Source organism: Sminthopsis crassicaudata, chromosome 1 (genome assembly GCF_048593235.1).
Source record: "Sminthopsis crassicaudata isolate SCR6 chromosome 1, ASM4859323v1, whole genome shotgun sequence".
In the NCBI taxonomy this organism is placed as follows: domain Eukaryota; kingdom Metazoa; phylum Chordata; class Mammalia; order Dasyuromorphia; family Dasyuridae; genus Sminthopsis; species Sminthopsis crassicaudata.
The window spans coordinates 488,807,508-488,827,026 of NC_133617.1; the positions used below are offsets into that span (position 1 = coordinate 488,807,508).

The 19,519-nt window shown below is 48.5% G+C and overlaps 2 protein-coding genes across 6 annotated transcripts; both read left to right on the forward strand.

The window, feature by feature from the left end:
- Window positions 1–111: 111 nt before the first annotated feature.
- SETD1A (SET domain containing 1A, histone lysine methyltransferase) lies at window positions 112–14,655 on the forward strand. 4 transcript variants are annotated; one of them, XM_074281349.1, is made up of 19 exons: window positions 112–372; window positions 1,737–1,889; window positions 2,087–2,185; window positions 3,999–4,269; window positions 4,514–4,635; window positions 4,885–5,111; window positions 5,495–6,362; window positions 6,489–7,262; window positions 7,847–8,023; window positions 8,167–8,254; window positions 8,637–8,794; window positions 9,107–9,194; window positions 9,447–9,779; window positions 10,252–11,292; window positions 11,700–11,872; window positions 11,962–12,072; window positions 12,427–12,546; window positions 13,096–13,233; window positions 13,421–14,655. In XM_074281349.1, exons 2-19 carry the CDS (start codon window positions 1,752–1,754, stop codon window positions 13,592–13,594), a joined length of 5,100 nt encoding a protein of 1,699 aa, XP_074137450.1. In that variant the 5' UTR covers window positions 112–372; window positions 1,737–1,751; the 3' UTR covers window positions 13,595–14,655. The 4 variants fall into 4 exon arrangements, with proteins under 4 accessions (XP_074137450.1, XP_074137448.1, XP_074137451.1 ...); XM_074281347.1 differs by lacking the exon at window positions 112–372 and adding an exon at window positions 402–531; XM_074281350.1 differs by lacking the exon at window positions 112–372 and adding an exon at window positions 415–487.
- A 681-nt stretch (window positions 14,656–15,336) lies between these two features.
- Window positions 15,337–19,432, forward strand: HSD3B7 (hydroxy-delta-5-steroid dehydrogenase, 3 beta- and steroid delta-isomerase 7). 2 transcript variants are annotated; one of them, XM_074281362.1, is made up of 7 exons: window positions 15,337–15,474; window positions 15,927–16,092; window positions 16,381–16,536; window positions 16,791–16,899; window positions 17,498–17,597; window positions 17,933–18,095; window positions 18,394–19,432. In XM_074281362.1, exons 2-7 carry the CDS (start codon window positions 15,933–15,935, stop codon window positions 18,852–18,854), a joined length of 1,149 nt encoding a protein of 382 aa, XP_074137463.1. In that variant the 5' UTR covers window positions 15,337–15,474; window positions 15,927–15,932; the 3' UTR covers window positions 18,855–19,432. The 2 variants fall into 2 exon arrangements, with proteins under 2 accessions (XP_074137463.1, XP_074137464.1); XM_074281363.1 differs by having other exon boundaries at window positions 15,404–15,474; window positions 15,908–16,092.
- Window positions 19,433–19,519: the final 87 nt, after the last annotated feature.

Genomic DNA, 19,519 nt, shown 5'->3' on the forward strand with positions numbered 1-19,519 from the left:
TAGGAAGAAACGCAAGTTCCAATAATGCCGATTCGCCTTTGGCGAATCTACGGCTGTTCAACACGCTAACCTTTCTTACCCAGCTCCGGTCCGGCCTCCGCCCCTGCACTCCGCCCCCTTTTCCTCAGGGACTCGGCGCCTCTTTAGGAGTTGCAGATTCGTCACACGTCCAGAACTGGGCAAGGGGGTAATAGTAGTGAGGTCCGTTCTTCAAGGGATGCGACAGGCCTGCCGCCTCCCCTCACTTCTCCTTCCTATACCGTCCGGAGTTAAGAAAGAGGGGGAACCTCTTCTCTTCCACCCGCAAGACTTCTGGAGGCGCCAGTGTCGAATGTGCTCCGGTGAACGCAGAGCCCGCCGGGCATCGCGCAGGTGGCGGTGGTGTTTGGTGCGCGCGCCGGGGAGGAGGGAGGTGGTGGTGGGGGCGCCGCCGCCGCCGCTGCCGCTGCGGGGCCCGGGTCTCGCGCCGCCGCTGAGGTGGAGCGAGGTGGGGAAGGGAAGGGGAGGGAGCGACTCGCTCGCCCCGAGCGGGTGAGTGTAGAACGCGGTGCGCGCGCGCGCTCAGCGGGGAGGGGACGGCGCGCGCGGGTGGGGAGGGGGCGGCTCGCGGGGGTGCGCGAGGAGAGGGAAGTGCCGCGCGCGCTGCCTCCTCCCCCAGCCTTACTGCCTTCCCCCCAGACCCCCCGCCGGGGGCCCGGGCCCGGGCCGGGGCCGGGGCCGGAGGGTCTCGCGGTGTTTCCGGAGCCCCGCCACGGCCCCGGAGGAAGGTTTCACCTTCCTGGCTTGGAGCCGCAGGGTCTCTGGGCCCCAGGCAGCTGGGGGGGGGGGCGGGAAGGAGGGGTTCGGAGAGCGGTGCCTGGGACCTGGCCGGCCGCCGGTGAGGAGACAGGCGGAGGGGGCGGGGCTTAGGGGGGGCGCGCCTCTGGGCCAAGGGGGGAGGGGCCGGGCAGGGGGCGTGAGGGGCTGAGGAGAGGGTTTCTTAGCTTGGGGTCCCGGAGGAGTTTGAGCATGGAGATGACCCAGGGCACCTGGTGATGGGGAAGGGGACAGGGGGCGGGGGTGAGGGGGGTGTATACGGGACCCGGGAGACTCTTTAGGAGGTGGGAGGGGCGTGTTGAGGAGCTGGGGAAGGGGCTGGGTAGGGTAGTCTGGAAGAAAGGGAGTGGAAGAGTGCAGGAGGGACGCGGGGGGTGGCCCTTTTGGTGATGGAAGCTTGTAGGGAAATCTTTACAAGATGGGAGTGTGTTGGGGAGAAGGTGGAAGCTGTTGAGACGGATTTGGGAAAGAGTTTGGGGGGACTGACAGGGCTGTGAGGGGGAAGTTGCATGTGTACAAAGTGTGTATAACGCCGAGGGCCAGGGCTGTGAAGGGCATGAATGAAGGAGGAAGGAGCGCAAAGCAGAGGCTGCGGGGAAGGCAGGCTGTGAGGAGAGGGGCTTCGTGCAGGGCGTATGGCGGAAGGTGGGGAACGGAGAGGTGACAGAAGACTAATGGAGGAAAGGGAGCTCTAGGGAATAGGTAGTGGAAGAGACGTGGGGGGGCTGCTCTACATATATGTATTATAGGGGAGTACTTGGGGTAAAGAGGCATATGTATTTTTAGCAGATAAAGTGATACCCCAAAAGAGGGTGGTTGCCTGTGGGGGATGAGTTAGGACTGGGGAGGGCTCTCAAGAGGAGGCCTGTGGAGGAAGGCTTTGGAAGTACAGAGCCTTACCCCCCCTTAATTGTTTATAGTGTAAATGAACCAGGATGGACCAGGAAGGAGGGGGAGATGGGCAAAAGCCCCCCAACTTCCAGTGGCGAAACTACAAACTCATTGTGGACCCTGCATTGCACCGGCTCCCACAGAAGGTTTATCGCTATGACGGGATTCACTTCAGTGTCAATGTAAGTTATTTTGCTTAAACTGTTCCCCCCCAAAGTTCTTGGGCAGGTAATTTCCTATCTCCTAAAATTCCTGTTCTTTGAACCCTGCTTTTGTTTTAGAAAATTGGCACTTCTACATCTCAGCTAATTGTGAGCCTAAGTTCTTAAATTATTTTCCCCAGAGTGATTAGATTGCTTTCTTCTATCTTTCATCCTAGGATGCAGGATATAAGATTGTTAGCAAGCTTCAAGACCCCCGTCAACGACTCACCTGGTCCAAAAACAGGGACCTTTCCCTCCCAGTCCCTAAGTTTAAGGTAAGCTACATTATTTTTATGATTTGATAGTTTTTATGTAGAATGATAGGTATGAAGAAATATGTAAATCCAAGTAGACAAAACCAAAGGAGGGATTTTTCTTTGAGCAAGAGTAGGAGCTCTGTACATAGAGTTTGTGGATAACTGAGTGAAGTGTCCTGGTCTAACAACTCATAATTTCATTTCCTGGATAAATGTATTTTGGCTTTCTTTAGTGCTTATGATTGGATCTTGTTTCTTCATTAGGACATGGGTCCTAACTAAAAGGCCTTGGCCTTTGGAGAAGGGATGATTGACATTCTGATGGGAATTAAGTCGACTATTAGAGCAGAAAAGAAGTCTACTTTATATGATTTTTAAGTCTGAGTTTGTGTGGTATGAAAGATAGTGGTATCCTAAATAGTTGCAACTCTGCCCCTGGATGGCATTGCTGACCTCATAGTTGGTTAATAGAGATGGTATTAAAGACTCTGAAGTCTTTAATACCATCGCTTATTATGTTCTCTCTTATATATAGTCTTGTGATCTTCTTTAGCATGCTTGTCATAGTTGCAGACCTCACAAAATGAAGAGCTGATTTGAGTTGGGTTGCATTCCCAAATGAGAGGGGCTATGTTCTCTATATTCTATTTTAGTCAGATCACATTTGGAGTAACATTCTCAGTTCTGGATGCCACATTTCTAGAAAAACATTGACTTATCTAGAACTTTTTTTTAGATGTGCAATGTCAGGATTGTAAAGGAATTTTAGATCATTACATAAAAGTTTGAAGGAACCATAGATATTTAATCTGAAGAAAGGAGGACTGGGGCTTAGGGAATAGAAACAAATATGATCATAGTGTTTCTAAGTATTTGAAGGGCCGTTACATGGAATAATAACTAAAATGTATAAGTGTTTCAAGGTTTGCAGAGCACCTTATTTACATTCACATGTGGAAAAAGGGTTGGTCCTGGGTTTTCGTGGCCTCAGAATGTAACTATGAAGACTTAGTAAAAGTTAGGAGAGAAACATTTTATCTAAATAAGAGAAAGAGGGGGATAGACTTATTAAGCACCTACTATGGGTCAAGCTTGTAAGGACCATATGATCCTCAGAACAGCCCTGGGAGGTAGGTACTGTTACTCTCCCTATTTTTGGTTGAGGAAACAGAAACAAACAGGAAATTAAGTGACTTGCCCTAGGTTATAGCTACTAAGTGTCTGAAGCCAGAGTTAACTCAGGTCTTTCTGATTCCAAGTCCAATGTTCTAGCCCAAATAATTATTCTAGTCACTGGAATTGTCCGAAAGTTAATAGAGGAAGTAAATTCCATTTTACTGCTCTTCTGAGTAGATGTGTACTTAAGGATATCATAGAGGGGATTTTCACACAGATTTGTTTTGGACAAGATGACCTATGAAGTTACTTCCAACTCTATATTCTGCATCTTTTCACAGGACTCCCCAGCCTTGACTTTTCCCATCTTGGAGTTCAGGTCTTTGGATTTGTAAACATTTTATCCTTGGTATCCATTTGGCTTTCTTCTATAGCTTTTTCTGGGATTTATTTTTCTGACGCCTGCATTCACTTAGGACCACGGCTTCACATTTTTGTATCATGGGACCATCTTGTTCAAGTCATCTCTGTGGTCATCTCTCTTAGTGTTCAGTAGAGTTCTCTCTTCCCTATTCCTCCTTCCCATAACACACACATGAATCTATTGATTGGTCCAAGGCTCAGTATCCTATGGCTCTGCCACTTATCCATGACCAGATCTTCCATGCCAGGGTAACTCTGGATTCTGACCCAGCTCCTGCTTTCCCCTCCACAGCTTGACGAGTTCTACATTGGGCAGGTCCCACTGAAGGAAGTGACCTTTGCCCGGCTGAATGACAACGTTCGGGAGACGTTCCTGAAGGACATGTGCCGCAAGTATGGAGAGGTGGAGGAGGTGGAGATCCTGTTGCACCCCCGAACCCGAAAGCATCTAGGCTTAGCCCGAGTGCTCTTTGCCAGCACTCGGGGTGCCAAAGAGACTGTAAAACACCTCCATCACACCCCAGTCATGGGCAATATCATCCACGCCCAGCTTGACATCAAAGGTGATGTCCCTTCCCTATGTCTTAAAATCCTGATTGGGGGGGAGGGGAATCTAGATAATTGGGAAAGGTAGAAGAATTGAGATCCTAAAGTTAGGGATAGATGAGAGAAATCTCCATGTGTTAAGGCCAAAGGAGGGTAGAGATGGGGAATTTAATGCCAGAGAGAGGAGCTAGACTGTCAAATGGAGAGTGGACTAGTACTCTTCACTTGTATAGACTGACTTTTTTGATTCCTGTCTTCCAGGACAACAACGGATGAAATACTATGAGTTAATTGTCAATGGATCCTATACCCCCCAAACAGTACCCACAGAGGGCAAAGTCCTTAATGAAAAGTTCCAAGGATCTGGGATAGCCACTGAGACGGTGAGAAACTGATGTTATCTGGGTTTGGGCCATCTGAATTCTAGAAGGCAAGATATCTGGATTCAGGGTAGTTTGGGAATTTAAAGATGGAAAGACTTTCAATGAGGAATAAAAGTGTATGTGAGTAGGAAGAGCCTTGGAAAAAGTGCTTGAGTCTTTTTTTTTTTTTTTTTTTTTAAGTAAAGTGCTTGATTCAACAAGGATGCAATGAATATACTGCTAACTTTATTTTCTCCCTTTCTCCCCAAGACGGAATCTCGGCGCCGGCCTTCATCTGACTCAGCCTACCCATCAAGCACTTCTGTGCCAGTCACACCTGGTAATGGCACACCCTGCTCTCAGGACACCACTTACTCCAGTAGCCGGCAAGACACCCCATCCTCTTATGGCCAGTTCACACCACAATCCTCTCAAGGGACGCCTTATACCTCCCGGGGCAGTACCCCGTATTCCCAGGACTCTGCCTATTCCAGCAGGTACGGAAAAGAGAAATACCTGAGTTCCTTCAGCTGTTAAAGTCTGAGAACTAACACTTGAAAGGCAAAATATCTGAGGCTGAGGAGCTTACTTCTGTTATTCTTCAAAAAAAGTTTTAGTATTTAAAAGAAAGTTATTGAGTATTTACTATATATATATGAAGCCTTGTGCCAGATGCTATGTGGAATACATGGTCCTTGTAGTCAGAGAATTTACAATCTGTTTTAGGAATATGGCATTCTTGGCTTCTCTGGGATCTGTATTTTTAAGAGGGTTCTAAAAGCCTAGAAACAAGAGTGCGTGAGTTTGATGCCATTTATACTTAGGAAGAGATTTTTTTTTTTATTCTTAACCTCTTTTGATCTTTTATGTTTTCCTTTAGGCAAGGAACTCCTGGCTATTCCAGTTACCATCCAGATTCCTCCTCTTCTACCACCTCTTCTTCCTATAAGCCTCGGCGGTCAGAGAACAGCTATCAGGATTCTTATTCCCGTCGACACTTCTCTTCTTCAACTACCACTGTTGCCTCTTCTTCTTCATCGTCATCGTCATCATCATCATCATCATCGTCATCTTCCTCCTCCTCCTCTTCCTCTTCATCCTCTTCTTCCTCTTCTTCTCACTACCGTAGTTCTGACTCACACTATCCTGCATATTATGAGAGCAGTAACCGATACCAGCGCCATGCCTCCTACCCACCCCGACGTGCACCCCGGGAAGAGCCCCCAGGAACTCCTTTCCCTGAGCGATTCCCACCTTCCTACACCTCCTACCTGCCCCCAGAGCCCAGTCGCCCTGCTGACCAGGACTATCGACCTACCCCAGAGGCTGCACCTCCAGAGCCTCCAGAACCTGGCGGTGGAGGGGGTAGGGGGGCCAGCCCTGAACAAGAGGAAGCCAGGAACTCACCTCGCCCAGCATCCCCTATCCGATCTTGTTCACCTGCCCCAGAAATCACCAATGAGAGTGTGCCCTTTGCCCAGCACAGTAGCCTAGATTCCCGGATTGAAATGCTGCTGAAGGAACAGCGATCCAAGTTTTCCTTCCTGGCCTCAGACACGGAAGAAGAAGAGGACAACAGTAGTTTGGGCCCTGGGGCCAGAGAAGCTGGAGGTGAGGTCCTCCTGGGACCAACTCATGGGCCTTGCACACCTCCTCCAGCCCCAGCAAATTTTGAGGATGTGGTTCCTATGGGAAGCATTGAACCTGGGACAACTGGGGAATCTCCCAAAGCCAATGGACAGGATCAGGTGAGAAGAAAAAAATCTGAGTTCTGAGAGAGCATCTTGACTTCTCAGTTTTTTAAGAATAAAACCAATGAATTGGGAAGCAGAGAGCAGAATTCTTCTAACCCATCTCTTTCCACATTCTTCTAGGCCTCCCTTCATTCTTCTGGCGAGGACATGGAAATCTCAGATGATGATGGTGGAGGATCACCCCCAACAGCCCCCTCACCCCCACAACCTCCACCTCCTCCACCACCCCCACCTCCACCTCCACCCTTTCTGGCTCCTCTTCCCTTGGGTTATCCCCATCAGCCCGCTTATCTTCTTCCACCCCGGCCAGAGGCACCCCCACCCCCTGAGTATCCTCCACCACCTCCCCCTCCCCCCCACATCTACGACTTTGTCAATTCCCTTGAGCTGATGGACCGACTGGGGGCTCAGTGGGGAGGGATGCCTATGTCCTTCCAGATGCAGACCCAAATGTTGACTCGGTTGCACCAGCTGAGGCAGGGTACTGGGGTAACTGCTACATCAGCAGCACCCCCTAGTGGAGGTTTTGGGGAGCATTTTCTTCCTTTCCCTCCACATCAAGAAGCAGCCTATGCACTACCCTATACTCTGTATGCTCCTGGACAGGAGAGTCGAGGAGCTTATGCCCGTGAGACCTATCATCTGCCCTTGCAGGCAGAGCCTCTGCCTTCCTCCTCTGCCTTAAGGGAGGAGGAACATCTGCCTTCTGGGGAAGAGCTAGAACCGGTAGAGGGGAAGGCACCACCTCCTGCTGGCACTGTGGGCCGGGTGCTGGCTACTCTGGTGCAAGAGATGAAGAACATCATGCAACGGGATCTTAATCGCAAGATGGTGGAGAATGTAGCTTTTGGAGCTTTTGACCAATGGTGGGAAAGTAAAGAGGAGAAGGCTAAGGTGAGAGTGAAGGCTGTGAGAATTTGGGCACTCGGGGCTTGGATGAAAGCAAAAGCTAGGATAGTTTTATGAGGAATGGTTAAAGGAACGGAACTCAAGAGTATTTGATTTGGAGAAGAGAAGACTACCCCAAGCAATGGGCAGGAGAGGAGACATGATTGACTCTTCTACTTTACCCAAGGCTGTCCTGTAGTTTCTGATTGAGGTGACTGGCCTTTATTAGGAGGCAGTTTACTCTAAAGATTTACTAAAATCCTGAAACTTTACAAAAATAGAATAAGTTGATAATGATAAGCCATCCATCCTTAGAAGAATTGTCTAGGTAATCACTTTTAGAATAGTCAGAGAGGAGGTGGCTTCTTTGGCTGGGGGTTGAACTATATAAGTTCCTTTTATATCTGGCATTCTACAGTTATGTCCTTGGATTTAAGAGATAAATAAGAGTTAAAAGAGAAAGATGAGGATAGAAGGAAACGGAATTGGCTAGATATGGAGGATTTGGGAGTGATTTTTGGATTAAAGGAATCAGAGTGCTAAGATGCAGGATTATTCAGTCTTCTTACTTGCCTATCCCTTCTTCACAGCCTTTCCAGAATGCAGCCAAGCAACAGGCAAAGGAGGAAGACAAGGAGAAGACAAAACTAAAAGAACCAGGGCTGCTGTCCCTTGTGGATTGGGCCAAGAGTGGGGGTGCTGCGGGCCTTGAGGGCTTTGGATTTGGCTCTGGGCTTCGAGGAGCGCTTCGACTGCCTTCATTCAAGGTACTGAAAACTGGAAATCAGAAATCATGAGTCTGACCAGGAAAACATGTGGGATGATGAGCATTCCTTCTTACCTTTGGAAGTAGTAGGGAAATGAATTTGGTATCTTACAAGCATGTGTTTCTTATTTTCTCCTACTTCAGGTAAAGCGGAAAGAGCCATCTGAAATTTCAGAAGGTGGAGAAGAGAAGCGGCCTCGGCCTTCTACTCCAGCTGAAGAGGATGAAGATGGTGAGTATGAGTCCCAGTCTTGAGGACAAAACAGAATTCCAGTTTCTGAAAGGAGAGGGAAATGGTAGAGCAAGAATTAAAAACTTGGAGCCAAGATGTGCAGAAAAGGAGAGATTTTAGAATTGGAAGGATGAATTTTTGGAGATATTTCCCTGGGTTGGAAGCTAAGTGGAGCTAGTCCTGGTTCTACTACTAATTTACTGTGACTGTGAACAAGTCACTTTCACTATGTATCCATTTTCCTCTCTGCAACTAGACATAATTCTCCCAATACCTACTTTGACATAAAAGATGAAAGAGTGTGTGAAAAATTTTAGAAGGATTAGACAAATACTAAGAATTATTCTTGGTAGTACATTACCATAATGACCTTGGTGTCTAGAACCTGATCGAGAGAAGGAAGCTGGAGAGTCAAGTCGACCAGGAATGAAGGGCCCAAAGCGGGAAGAGGAGAGGAATAAAGCCCAGGGCAAGCACAGAAAACCTTTTGCTCTAGACAGTGAAGGGGAAGAGGCCTCACAAGAGTCTTCTTCTGAGAAGGTGAGATGTCTTTTTTTGCTAATGATGATGAGGAGCTTAGCACCTCTGCTTGTTTGTGATTTGGCTGCCTGGTTGGATGGTCTTTCCCTATTGCTTCATCTCTTTCTTTCAAAGAACCAGACACATTTTGTTTTTTTCAGTCTGGATGGTGGGAATCATACTGGGGTATACGTTTCCTCTCTGGATTCAAGTATATTGTGACCTAGGAAGTCTTCTCATTGACTTTGTATAACATCTTGTTATAGTTAAGGGCATGAGTCCCAGTTCATAAGTCTAGAGAATTAGTTACTTATTTTTATCCCTTTTCTTAAGGAGGAAGAAGATGAGGAGGAGGAAGAAGAGGAAGAAGAGCACAGTAAAACCATGGAGACCAGTAAGAAGGAAGCAGAGGCATCTGGAGGTGATTTGAAGCTGTCATTTTGGAAATCTTACAGGGGAGGGAAGGAGAACATTTTCTGTAGACTTGGTTACCTGATCTCTCTGCAAGGTCCTATGTATATTTCAGTGTTGCATTTTGTTCCTATGATTCTCCTTAGTACCCCTTGAAATTCTTGTCCCTATCTTTGCCCATTTAAGCATAATGAGCCCTAGATGGGTCCTGCTCTGCTATCTTGACTGCTTTTTCTTGACTTTTTCTTGTTTGAACTTCCAGGTGAGGATGAGGAGAGTGCCTTCTCCAAATACTCTCTATATGCTGAATCAGAAGGTGAGAATGACAGCACTTCAGACTCTGAGAGCAGCAGTTCCTCTAGCAGTTCTTCCTCAAGCCCTTCTTCCTCCTCCTCTTCCTCATCTTCCTCCTCTGCATCTGAAGAAGAAGAGGAGGAAGAAGAGGAGCCATCAGTAGTTTCTTCAGCCTTGTCACCCCTTCGGGACATACCATCAGACCTCCCTGTCCCTGTGGAGGAGCCAGAACAAGAAAAGCCTTCAGTTGCACCTGTCATACCTATCCCTGAGCTGGAGAAGGCCCCAGTGAGGCCTCCAGGTAGGTAGATTTATGGAGAGAGTTGAGTTCGATATGTAGGCTGTGAGATTATGCATGTATGTACATGCCCTCTGTTTGAAAAGAGGGCTGTTGAATGAATAGGAATGGAGAGGAAATAGTGGAGAAAGCATTATGAGGTAGTAGAAAGATCACTTAGATTTGGGGTCAATAAATCTAGCTTCAAATCCTTGTTCTCCATGTATTAACTTTGTGACTCTGAAAATGTGATTTCCCCTCTCTGAGATTCAGTTTTCTCATCCGTAAAATGGCATTTAAAAAAAATTAGATCACCTCAGCTAAGGTCTCCTGTGGCTTTTGATCCTGTGATAGCATACCTCATTAAGTAGTGGCCAGTAAATTGGGATAATTGTATATCTAACATAGCATGAGGAGAAATCCTAACTTATTACAAGAATACATCAGATTGAAAGCTGGGTTTGTGATACTCTTTTTATCATATCCCTTTCACCAGGTCCTCCAGAGGAGCCACTACCTGAGACACCTCATCATCCCCCAGAGCCACCAACTGTCTCCCAAACCTCTCCTCCCCTACCTCTAGTCCCTCATCCTGAGGAGTGTCCATCTTCTCCTATTCCCCTTCTCCCACCACCGAAGAAGCGCCGGAAAACAGTCTCCTTCTCTGCATCAGAGGAAATGCCAACTACCCCCATTCCTGAAGTTCCCCCACCTGTTGCACCTCCAGTTAAGCCTCCTGGTCCCCTTCCACGAAAAATCTCCCGGGGTAGCGATCGGACCATTCGAAATTTGCCTTTGGACCATGCTTCTCTGGTCAAGAGCTGGCCAGAGGATGGATCCCGGATGGGGCGGAACCGGAGTGGAGGTCGGACTCGTCTGCCAGAAGAAGAAGAATCTGGGACTGAAGTAGACCTTGCAGTGTTGGCAGACCTGGCCCTGACTCCAGCTCCAGCTCGGCGAGGTCTAGTTACTCTGCCTGTAGGGGATGATTCTGAGGCCACAGAAACCTCAGATGAGGCTGAACGTGGGGGACCAGCAGTTCCCTCGATCATTCATGTTCTTCTGGAGCACAATTACGCTCTGGCTGTCCGGCCTGCTCCCCCTGCCCCAGTGTCCAGACCCTTGGAGCCACTTCCTTCCCCTGCCACTGTCTTCAGCTCACCTGCCGATGAGGTCTTAGAAGCTCCTGAGGTGGTGGTTGCTGAGGTAGAGGAGGAAGAGGAGGAGGAGGAGGAGGAAGAGGAGTCAGAGTCATCAGAGAGTAGTAGCAGCACCAGTGATGGAGAGGGCGCCTTGAGGCGGAGGAGCCTTCGATCCCATGCCAGGCGCCGTCAACAGCCCTTGCCACCTGCCCCTCCACCCCCACCTAGCTACGAGCCCCGAAGTGAGTTTGAGCAGATGACCATCCTTTATGACATCTGGAATTCTGGACTTGATGCTGAGGACATGGGTTATTTACGACTCACTTATGAGAGATTGCTACAACAGGACAGTGGTGCTGATTGGCTTAATGACACCCACTGGGTACATCACACTAATATCCTAGATTGTTGTGGGTCAGGAACTAGCAGATTGGGGAACTACCGTACCAGAAGCTTCAAGTCTAATCTTTCCTCCCTCTTGAGTGGTTTTTTTAGTAGTTATGCTTCTGTGATTCCATTGTCAAGTACTTTTCTTTTTATCTGCTATTTTTCATTTCATTTCATTTTTCTTTGCCGAATGTGTTTCCATGGTTTTTGGGAGATCTATGTGGTGACAAATGTTGATAGGTTATTGGAATTGGCCATATTCTTGTCTCTTTCCCCACAATCTGGCTTCCCCTATCCCAATATCCACTTTCACATCCTTCCTGACTGGAAAGAGCTAAGAATGATTTCTGAGTCCCTGAGGGGGCTTGGGAGTGGGGCACTGAAGAACCTGTTTTCTTCCTTAACCTTATCTCACTCACCAACTTGACTGCTCCCAAACGTAAGCGAAAGCCTCTGGATGGACCCCGGGAGCATCAGACAGGTTCAGCTCGGAGTGAGGGTTATTATCCCATCAGTAAGAAAGAAAAGGATAAGTACTTGGATGTCTGTCCTGTCTCAGCACGTCAATTAGAGGGCTCTGACACACAGGTAATGATGCTAGGACTGTTCTCTGCAGATGACCACTTTTTGTTCTCTTTCCTTCACTTCCGTACTGATGAGGTCCTTTTCCTTCCCAGGGGACAAATCGAGTGCTGTCAGAAAGACGGTCAGAGCAGCGTAGACTGCTGAGTGCCATTGGTACATCAGCCATTGTGGACAGTGACCTGCTGAAATTGAATCAACTCAAGGTGAGAAAAACTTTAGCTGAAGAGCCCTGAGATTTTGGGATGCTTAGGACCCTTGCTGTTGGGCATTAAGCATAGCCATAACAGGAGAGAAACCTTAAGCAAGTTTCAAGAATGGGAAGGAGCTTTAATTTAAATGTAAGCTCTTGTGGGGAGCAAGAAATTGGGGGTATGTTGGAACAGAAAGGAAGGGAATGTGACCTTTTATCTTGGAAGGGGTGTCAGTCCCCCGCACCACATACCCATTGTGTTTATGAATCATGAATTGGAAATTAAAAGCTTGGATTGGACAGTGGGAAAAGCAACAGGACTTCAGGGCATCCTTTCTCCCTCCCATCTTCTCCCCTACCCTTGTAGTTCCGGAAGAAAAAACTCCGATTTGGCAGAAGTCGGATCCATGAGTGGGGTCTTTTTGCTATGGAACCTATTGCAGCTGATGAGATGGTTATAGAGTACGTGGGACAGAACATACGTCAGGTGATCAAGTTACCTTGTCTTTACTTCCATCATAAAAATGATTAGATATCAAATTGCATGTGGTATTCTTAGGGGAGATAAGGTCATTGTTCTGAGACAAATTACAACCTAAGAGAGATGCTGTGATGTAGATATATCCACACATAGGCCACATCCTCCATAAACTCTCCTTTCTGGGGACTAAGGGTAAATATATAATTGGAGAATAGTTGGAAAAAACCACTGGAATAACCATGTCCATGGAAGTAAACGAAAGGAACCTAGTCAGATCAATTCAGGAAGGCTTCACAGAGGAGGTGGAATTTTTAGACATGAAAAAAGACAATTTGACATGGAGAGGCTGTGAGGTGGGGAGAATTGTATGGATTGAGCACAGAGGTAGACAATCACAGATTATAAACAGTGGAAAGCCTAATATCCAAAGGTATTTGGATAATAAACATGACATCTTCTGTCATTTATATTGAAAGCTTCAAAGATTTAGATGGGGAAGAAGGAAGATCTTGGTTTTATCTGGAAAACTTTTTCTGACCCTTCTTGGCTTGTCAGGTGGTAGCTGACATGAGGGAGAAACGGTATGTACAAGAGGGCATTGGCAGCAGCTACCTGTTTCGAGTGGACCATGATACCATCATTGATGCCACAAAATGTGGAAATCTGGCACGGTTTATCAATCACTGTTGCACGGTGAGAGCTGGGCCCAGGGGCAGGGACTGGTTTTGGACTAATTGTTTGGGTTTGGGAAGGCACTTATAAAGGAGCTAGAAGAGCAAAATGAGGGTAGAGGAAGGGGATACATGGCTCAGGACACTGGATTTTGGGGAGAGAGAAGGGTGCCAAAGTCAAAGCTAATAACTTCCTTTTCCAACCATAGCCCAACTGCTATGCCAAGGTGATCACCATTGAGGCCCAGAAGAAGATTGTAATCTACTCCAAGCAGCCAATTGGGGTGGATGAAGAGATCACCTATGACTACAAATTTCCCTTGGAAGATAACAAGATCCCATGTTTGTGTGGCACTGAAAGTTGCCGGGGTTCCCTCAACTGAGGGTTTTATGGAGGGGCTGGCTTTACCCTACCACCTCCTCTACACACACACACATCCCTAATTTATTCCCACCACAGGCTAGAGAGTCAGCTAGGGCCTGAATTGCCCTTTGACATGTTCAGACTTAGATCCTGAGCTTCTGGTTCCTGTGGTTCCCAAGATAAGGTGGGAGAAGGGTAGGGGGCATGAGGTCTCTGCAGAATAAGCAGAGAAAATCCAACCCACCATTTAGGAACCTAGATACAGGAGAAAAAAAAATTGGAGTATTCCCCTCTCCCCCTTGTGAGGAGTATGGGTCTCCCAGATTCTGGGTTGTGGGGAATGCCAAAAACATGAGGCAGGTTCTGCCCCCAACTTTTTTTTTTCTTTTCGGAGAAGAAACTGTAAATGTTTTGTAGCTGCTAGCGGCTGTTTCCTGTGGAAACCTGGGGTGCCGGCCTGTACAGATGCTGTTCTTTGAGGGGGGAGGACTTTCCCATCCCCCCGCTTTGTTTTATTGGGGGCTATTCCCCCTACACCTCTTTTCTTCTCCATTTTGGGGTCTCTGGAGCAGCTGGCCATATTTCCTTCCCTCCCCCCCTCAGGAGAGCTCTTTCCTGGACCCCAGCTGGGAATCTCTCCCTTTCCTGGTATTGAATACTCCCTCCTCCCCCAAACCAGGGAAGATAGGGGTCTATGATTTCCCTGGCCTGTCGTCTAATCATACTGGGCCTAAAGGGCCACAAGGGGTTACTTAAAACCTGGGCCTTCTCTTGGGCTTTAGAGGCATTGAGGCCAGGCCTGAGGAAAGGGGGGGTTGGGACGTGGGAGGGTGTGTCTCCTGTTCCCCCCAAGCTGCCTCTGCCCTGTTCTTCAAAAGGCCACGTACAAATTCCCACCCCATAAATGGCTGCATAGCTGGCCAGGGGCTGGGAGAAGACATGGCACAGGCCCCCAGGGTTTGACCCCAGCTCTATCCTCCCCACTCCTGTTGGCCTGATTTTGTACATATGTTAATAGCGCGGATGCCTCGGACCCGACGCCACATTTTTATAATTGTGATTAAACTTTATTGTACAAAAGTTGTCTTTGTCTTTGTGTTGATGGATATATATATCAGTGTCACTTTTATCTTTAGGGGAGAATGGATAGGGAGTTAAAGACTTTTGAGGTATTTGAGCATGGGTAACTTAGGATCATAAATTTAGAACTGGAATGGACTTTAAAAGATCATAGGAATTGGTATACTCGTGCATCTGTCCATCTTTCCACTCTCATCTTGATACTGAAATCTTCCCATTCTGTTATAAGCTGTTCAACTTCAAAGATTCTGGGCCAGGTACTGGCCAATGGCATGTCACTATGAGACGAGAAATTATAAGAATGGGTTCCTCTGAGGTGTATTCAGACTTCTTCCCCATCCTTGCTTCCCTTCCACCCTGGGGATGGGGAGCAGTGAAGGGAATAGTGGTGATGGATCAACAGTTGGGGCCTTTGAGCCGTTTTCCCCTTCGGGAACATCCTTTTGTTTTCCATGAGTCCGGACGGCCCCAGCCTTGAGAATCGGGGACTTGAGAGAGAGTGGGATGGGCACCACCATAAGCCCCACACTTGGATTCAACTGACTGAGCATGCAGTAGCTGGTGTGGGTCAGCAGGAGGTGCTTCCTCTGCCAGAGGAGAAGGCGGAGCCAAATGGGAGTCACTCTGGATCGTAGGTTGGTTGGTTTTGAGAGGGGGCTGTGCTTAGGATAACTACTGGGATAGGGGAGGGACCACGGAAAAGGAAAGAAGGGGGAGCTGAATTTTATAAAGAAGGGAGTAGTCAAGGTTTGCTTCTAAAGGGTTTGGGGAGGTGTCTTAAAAGCTGTAGCAGACTACTGCGGAGCTGACCTCTTCCAGGTAGGAGGTTCTCATCCTTAGTTCCAGTGTCCTCAACCCTACCCCCCTTGTTTACTTTCACGCAACCCCCTCCACATTCTCTTATTCAGTTCTGACAACCCGCCATCCCCTTTCCCCTCCTTATCTCCTTAGTTTAAAGTTGGGAACTAAGTGTCTGTTGGGACTGAGTTTAACAGGATACTCCTTTTCCTTCCCATCCCTCCCGGCTCCCATTACTTCGTTAGATATTGGCTCCTGGACATTTTCAGGCAGTAAAACCAGGCTGAATACAGTTCTCTGGCCTTAATGTGCATGTTCTGCCTCTACCCTTGTGGGAATTAGATTAGCCAAGTATAGTGGGGCTCTGCAAGCAAAAATAAGTCATTTGGAAAGAGCAAAGAAAACAGACCCCTGAGGAAAGGGCGGAGGAGGCTGACCACCATGGCCAGCCCAGTCTGTCTTTCCGACTACAGTTAGACATGACAGACGGAGGCCGGAATCTGGTGTACCTGGTGACAGGGGGCTGCGGCTTCTTGGGGGAACATATGATTAGGACCCTGCTGGAGATGGAGCCGCGGCTCAGAGAGCTTCGGGTGTTTGACCTTCACCTGGGGCCCTGGCTGGAGGCACTAAACCCAGGTGAGGGAAGAGGAGATACCTCTGGACCCGTCAGGAACTCATGTGCAACCTCTAGGTCCTGTTCCTAAACAAGACCTTTCACTCCTCCCCACTACAAAGGGAGGCAACCCAGCTTTTCCCTCTGGGCCTCCTGGGGGAAGTATGTTTATGACTGGATTGCATTTGGATGGGGGAACAGTGACTCATGGATGGAAAGTTATGATTTGGAGGGTGTTACTCCAGTGGGGGTGGGGAGGAGAGGGAGTGGGAGGAATATCCTCTGTGGGGCTAGCATCTGTCCTGTGTCAGAGTCTGTGCAGGTGACTCCAATTCAGGGAGATGTGACTCGTGCAGAGGATGTGGCGGCGGCCGTAGCTGGAGCAGACGTAGTTATTCACATGGCTGGGCTGGTGGATGTGTGGGGACAGAATGAGCCCAAGGTCATCCACAGGGTTAATGTTCAAGGTGAGAGACCTTTAAACTTAGTCCATCTGGAAAGCTCCCTCCCTAATTTGTGCAACGAACTTGACCATGTCCTTTTCTCCCTTTCCCTCCCACCCATTGGTTTTCCCCTGGAATTCTGGGCCAAGAAAACTTTGGCTGGTGGGAGGTAGGTAAGGGTGTGTGTGTGTGTGTGTGTGTGTGTGTGTCGTTCGTCCCTAGAATAGGAGAGAAGCTGGGGAGAAAGGAAAACAAGTCTATCTCCTCCCTTCTTCCAGGGACTCAGAATGTGATTGAAGCCTGTGTGCAGACCGGAACTCGGTTCCTGGTGTACACTAGCAGCATGGAAGCCTTGGGGCCCAACAGCAAGAAACAGCCCTTCTACCGGTATTCCCCATCTTCCTCTACTTTCCCCCAAACCCCTCAGTCCTCCCAATTCCTGAAGGGGCCCTGTGCTGTAAAATGAAATGAAATCATCTTTCAGCATTGTTGGGGGTGACTGGAAGTCCTTAGAAAACTTTAAAGCAGAATTATGTGAGAATTGTGCAGTGGAAACCTGAAAAAAAAAACCTGAATTCAGGAGAACTGAAAGCCATGAGAAGTGAGTTCTAGGTGTGACTCTGCCACAGAAGTAGCAACTTCTCTGAGCCCATTTCCTCAGGTCATTAGTGCAGGGCATTCCTGGCATGGAGGTACACATGGGCAAAATTGGTCTTAATATTTTGAGTGTTGCCAAAGGTACTGCCTTTGGTCCAAGATCACAACATATCTTTCTGACTTCAAGATCAGCTTTCCATTCACTATTGTGGGCTTCTTCATCTAAAAAAATTTAATAACATCACAATATCTGCATCTATTTTGCAAGGTTTTTGAGAGGGAAACAAAATAATGTTTGTATTGCTGAAGTATTAGACTTGTCCCAGGGGATTCGAGGGACTCCCTGAGGCACAGATCACATGCCATGACGAGGATCTCCCACTTCCAGGGGCAATGAGGACACTCCCTATGAGGTGGTACACACAGAGCCCTATCCCCGAAGCAAGGCCCAGGCAGAGAGGCTAGTCCTTGAGGCCAATGGGAGAAAGGTAAGGGGGCTCAGCTGCTTGGGTCTGGGAAGCCTACAGCACTGGAGTTCACCCACTGGGGAGACCGAGGTCCATGTAGCAGAGCCAACAATGCAATTTAAATCTTCCGATCTCCGGCACATGGTTCTTCCAAGGACACCAATGAGTCCTCTTGTATGTACTGTTTACCCAGTAAGGAAACAAGAAGCCCTGGAAGATGCCAGAGGACTTAACAGTTTAGGGGTCTTCACCTATTTACCCCCATGACACATACAAATGCAGGTAGTTAGATGGACTGGATGGGGGAAGGGGAAGGACAGAAATCTTGGGTCTCAACAACTACCTTTCCTGTCCAGGTGCGGGGTGGACTTCCCTTGGTAACATGTGCTCTACGTCCCACGGGGATCTATGGTGAAGGCCACCAGCTGATGCTCAACTTTTATCAGAAGGCCCAGAGCACTGGAGGGTGGCTCCTCAGAGCCATCTCTCCCTCTGTGGAACATGGTCGAGTTTATGCAGGTAAGGCCCAGGCGGCCTGGTTGGAGGAGTTGAACAATGTGCGGATGGAATAAGGGCCATGCAGACAAAAGCCGGCTTGTGGGACAGCAAGAACTGGGCCTGGGGAAGCTGCATGATGTGTGTGGGAAAGCGTAGAGGGAGACAGCCTCTAACCAGAGCCAGACCTGGAAAAGGGGCTGGCCCCCTGTGCTGGTGAGGTCGGTGGATGGGAAAAGGGACTGTGTGGTCAGGGAAGGAAACGGTGGGCTGCTTTCAGGGCTAGCCGGTGTTTGAGCAGCACCTGCTCTATCTGTCTCAGGCAATGTCGCTTGGATGCATCTACTGGCAGCTAGAGAACTGGGCTCCAGAGCCTCCACAATGGGAGGACAAGTCTACTTCTGCTATGATGACTCCCCTTATAAGAGCTACGAGGACTTCAACATGGAAATCCTGGGCCGCTGTGGCATTCGCCTCCTGGGGACTCGGCCCCTTCTGCCCTACTGCCTGCTATTCTTCCTGGCTACCCTCAATGCTTTCTTGCAATGGTTACTCCGGCCTTTGGTGGTCTATACAGCCTTCTTGAACCCCTACACCCTAGCCACAGCCAGCACCACTTTCACTGTGCTCACAGACAAGGCCCAGAGACATTTCGGGTATCAGCCCCTCTATGGCTGGGAGGAATGTAGAGACCGAACTGTTTCCTGGGTGAAGACCAGAAAGGGGTACTCTGGCCCCCTTCATGGGGACAGGACCCTGGAGACAGGAGATCCTGGGCTTTAAATTCCACCCCAACCAGGGGTTCTCCTCACCTAGTGGCAGTCCTGAGTGAAGGTTGCCCTGGTTTCCCATAAATGATCCTTTCTAGGGGACTTTTCACGTAAAGATCAAACCCTAAGACGTGTGACAAATCTCATACTTTTAGATTCCTTTCTCTTAACTTTACAGAGGGAAATTCCAAACATGTTACTACCAGTGATCAGAGCTAGGAAAAGTAGACCTGGGGCCAAATGCCATTTTCAGATGCGCATCCAGAGCATCCCCATCCCTCTCCACTGTGCTTGGAAAGACAGGCCTTGGGGAGAGCTGGATCAGCATTCTAGATCGCATTCAGGGCCTCTCCTGGCCCTCAGGCCCCAGGGACCGCAGTTCCCGGATGGCTAAGAGCCCCCGGGGATGTAGATCCGGCTCCCAACCGGCCACAGACTCCGGGCCAACTGAGAACCAGTACATTCTGTTATGCTATCTGCTGCCTTGTGGGAACCCACCATAAGGTGGAGCCCACCTGCTTGCCATCTTTACCATAGTATCAGATCAACATAGACCTCCCCAGTCACTTTGATATTAAACATTTGCCTTTCTTTCTCGTGTCTAAATAATTGAGTTTATCCTCTCCCAGACAAGCACCCGCCCGTTGGCTCCGTGTGCTAAGGCTGGCTAGTAGAAGC

Bases quoted from the DNA above. Each gene is read 5' to 3' on its own strand.
- HSD3B7 (XM_074281362.1), top strand. From the start codon at position 15,933: ATGACAGACGGAGGCCGGAATCTGGTGTACCTGGTGACAGGGGGCTGC. The intron at 16,093-16,380 runs GTGAGGGAAGAG...GTCCTGTGTCAG, and splicing joins GCTGGAGGCACTAAACCCAG to AGTCTGTGCAGGTGACTCCA. The intron at 17,598-17,932 runs GTAAGGGGGCTC...TTTCCTGTCCAG, and splicing joins TTGAGGCCAATGGGAGAAAG to GTGCGGGGTGGACTTCCCTT.
- SETD1A (XM_074281349.1), top strand. From the start codon at position 1,752: ATGGACCAGGAAGGAGGGGGAGATGGGCAAAAGCCCCCCAACTTCCAG. The intron at 8,795-9,106 runs GTGAGATGTCTT...CCTTTTCTTAAG, and splicing joins AAGAGTCTTCTTCTGAGAAG to GAGGAAGAAGATGAGGAGGA. The intron at 11,293-11,699 runs ATATCCTAGATT...ACCTTATCTCAC, and splicing joins CCACTGGGTACATCACACTA to TCACCAACTTGACTGCTCCC.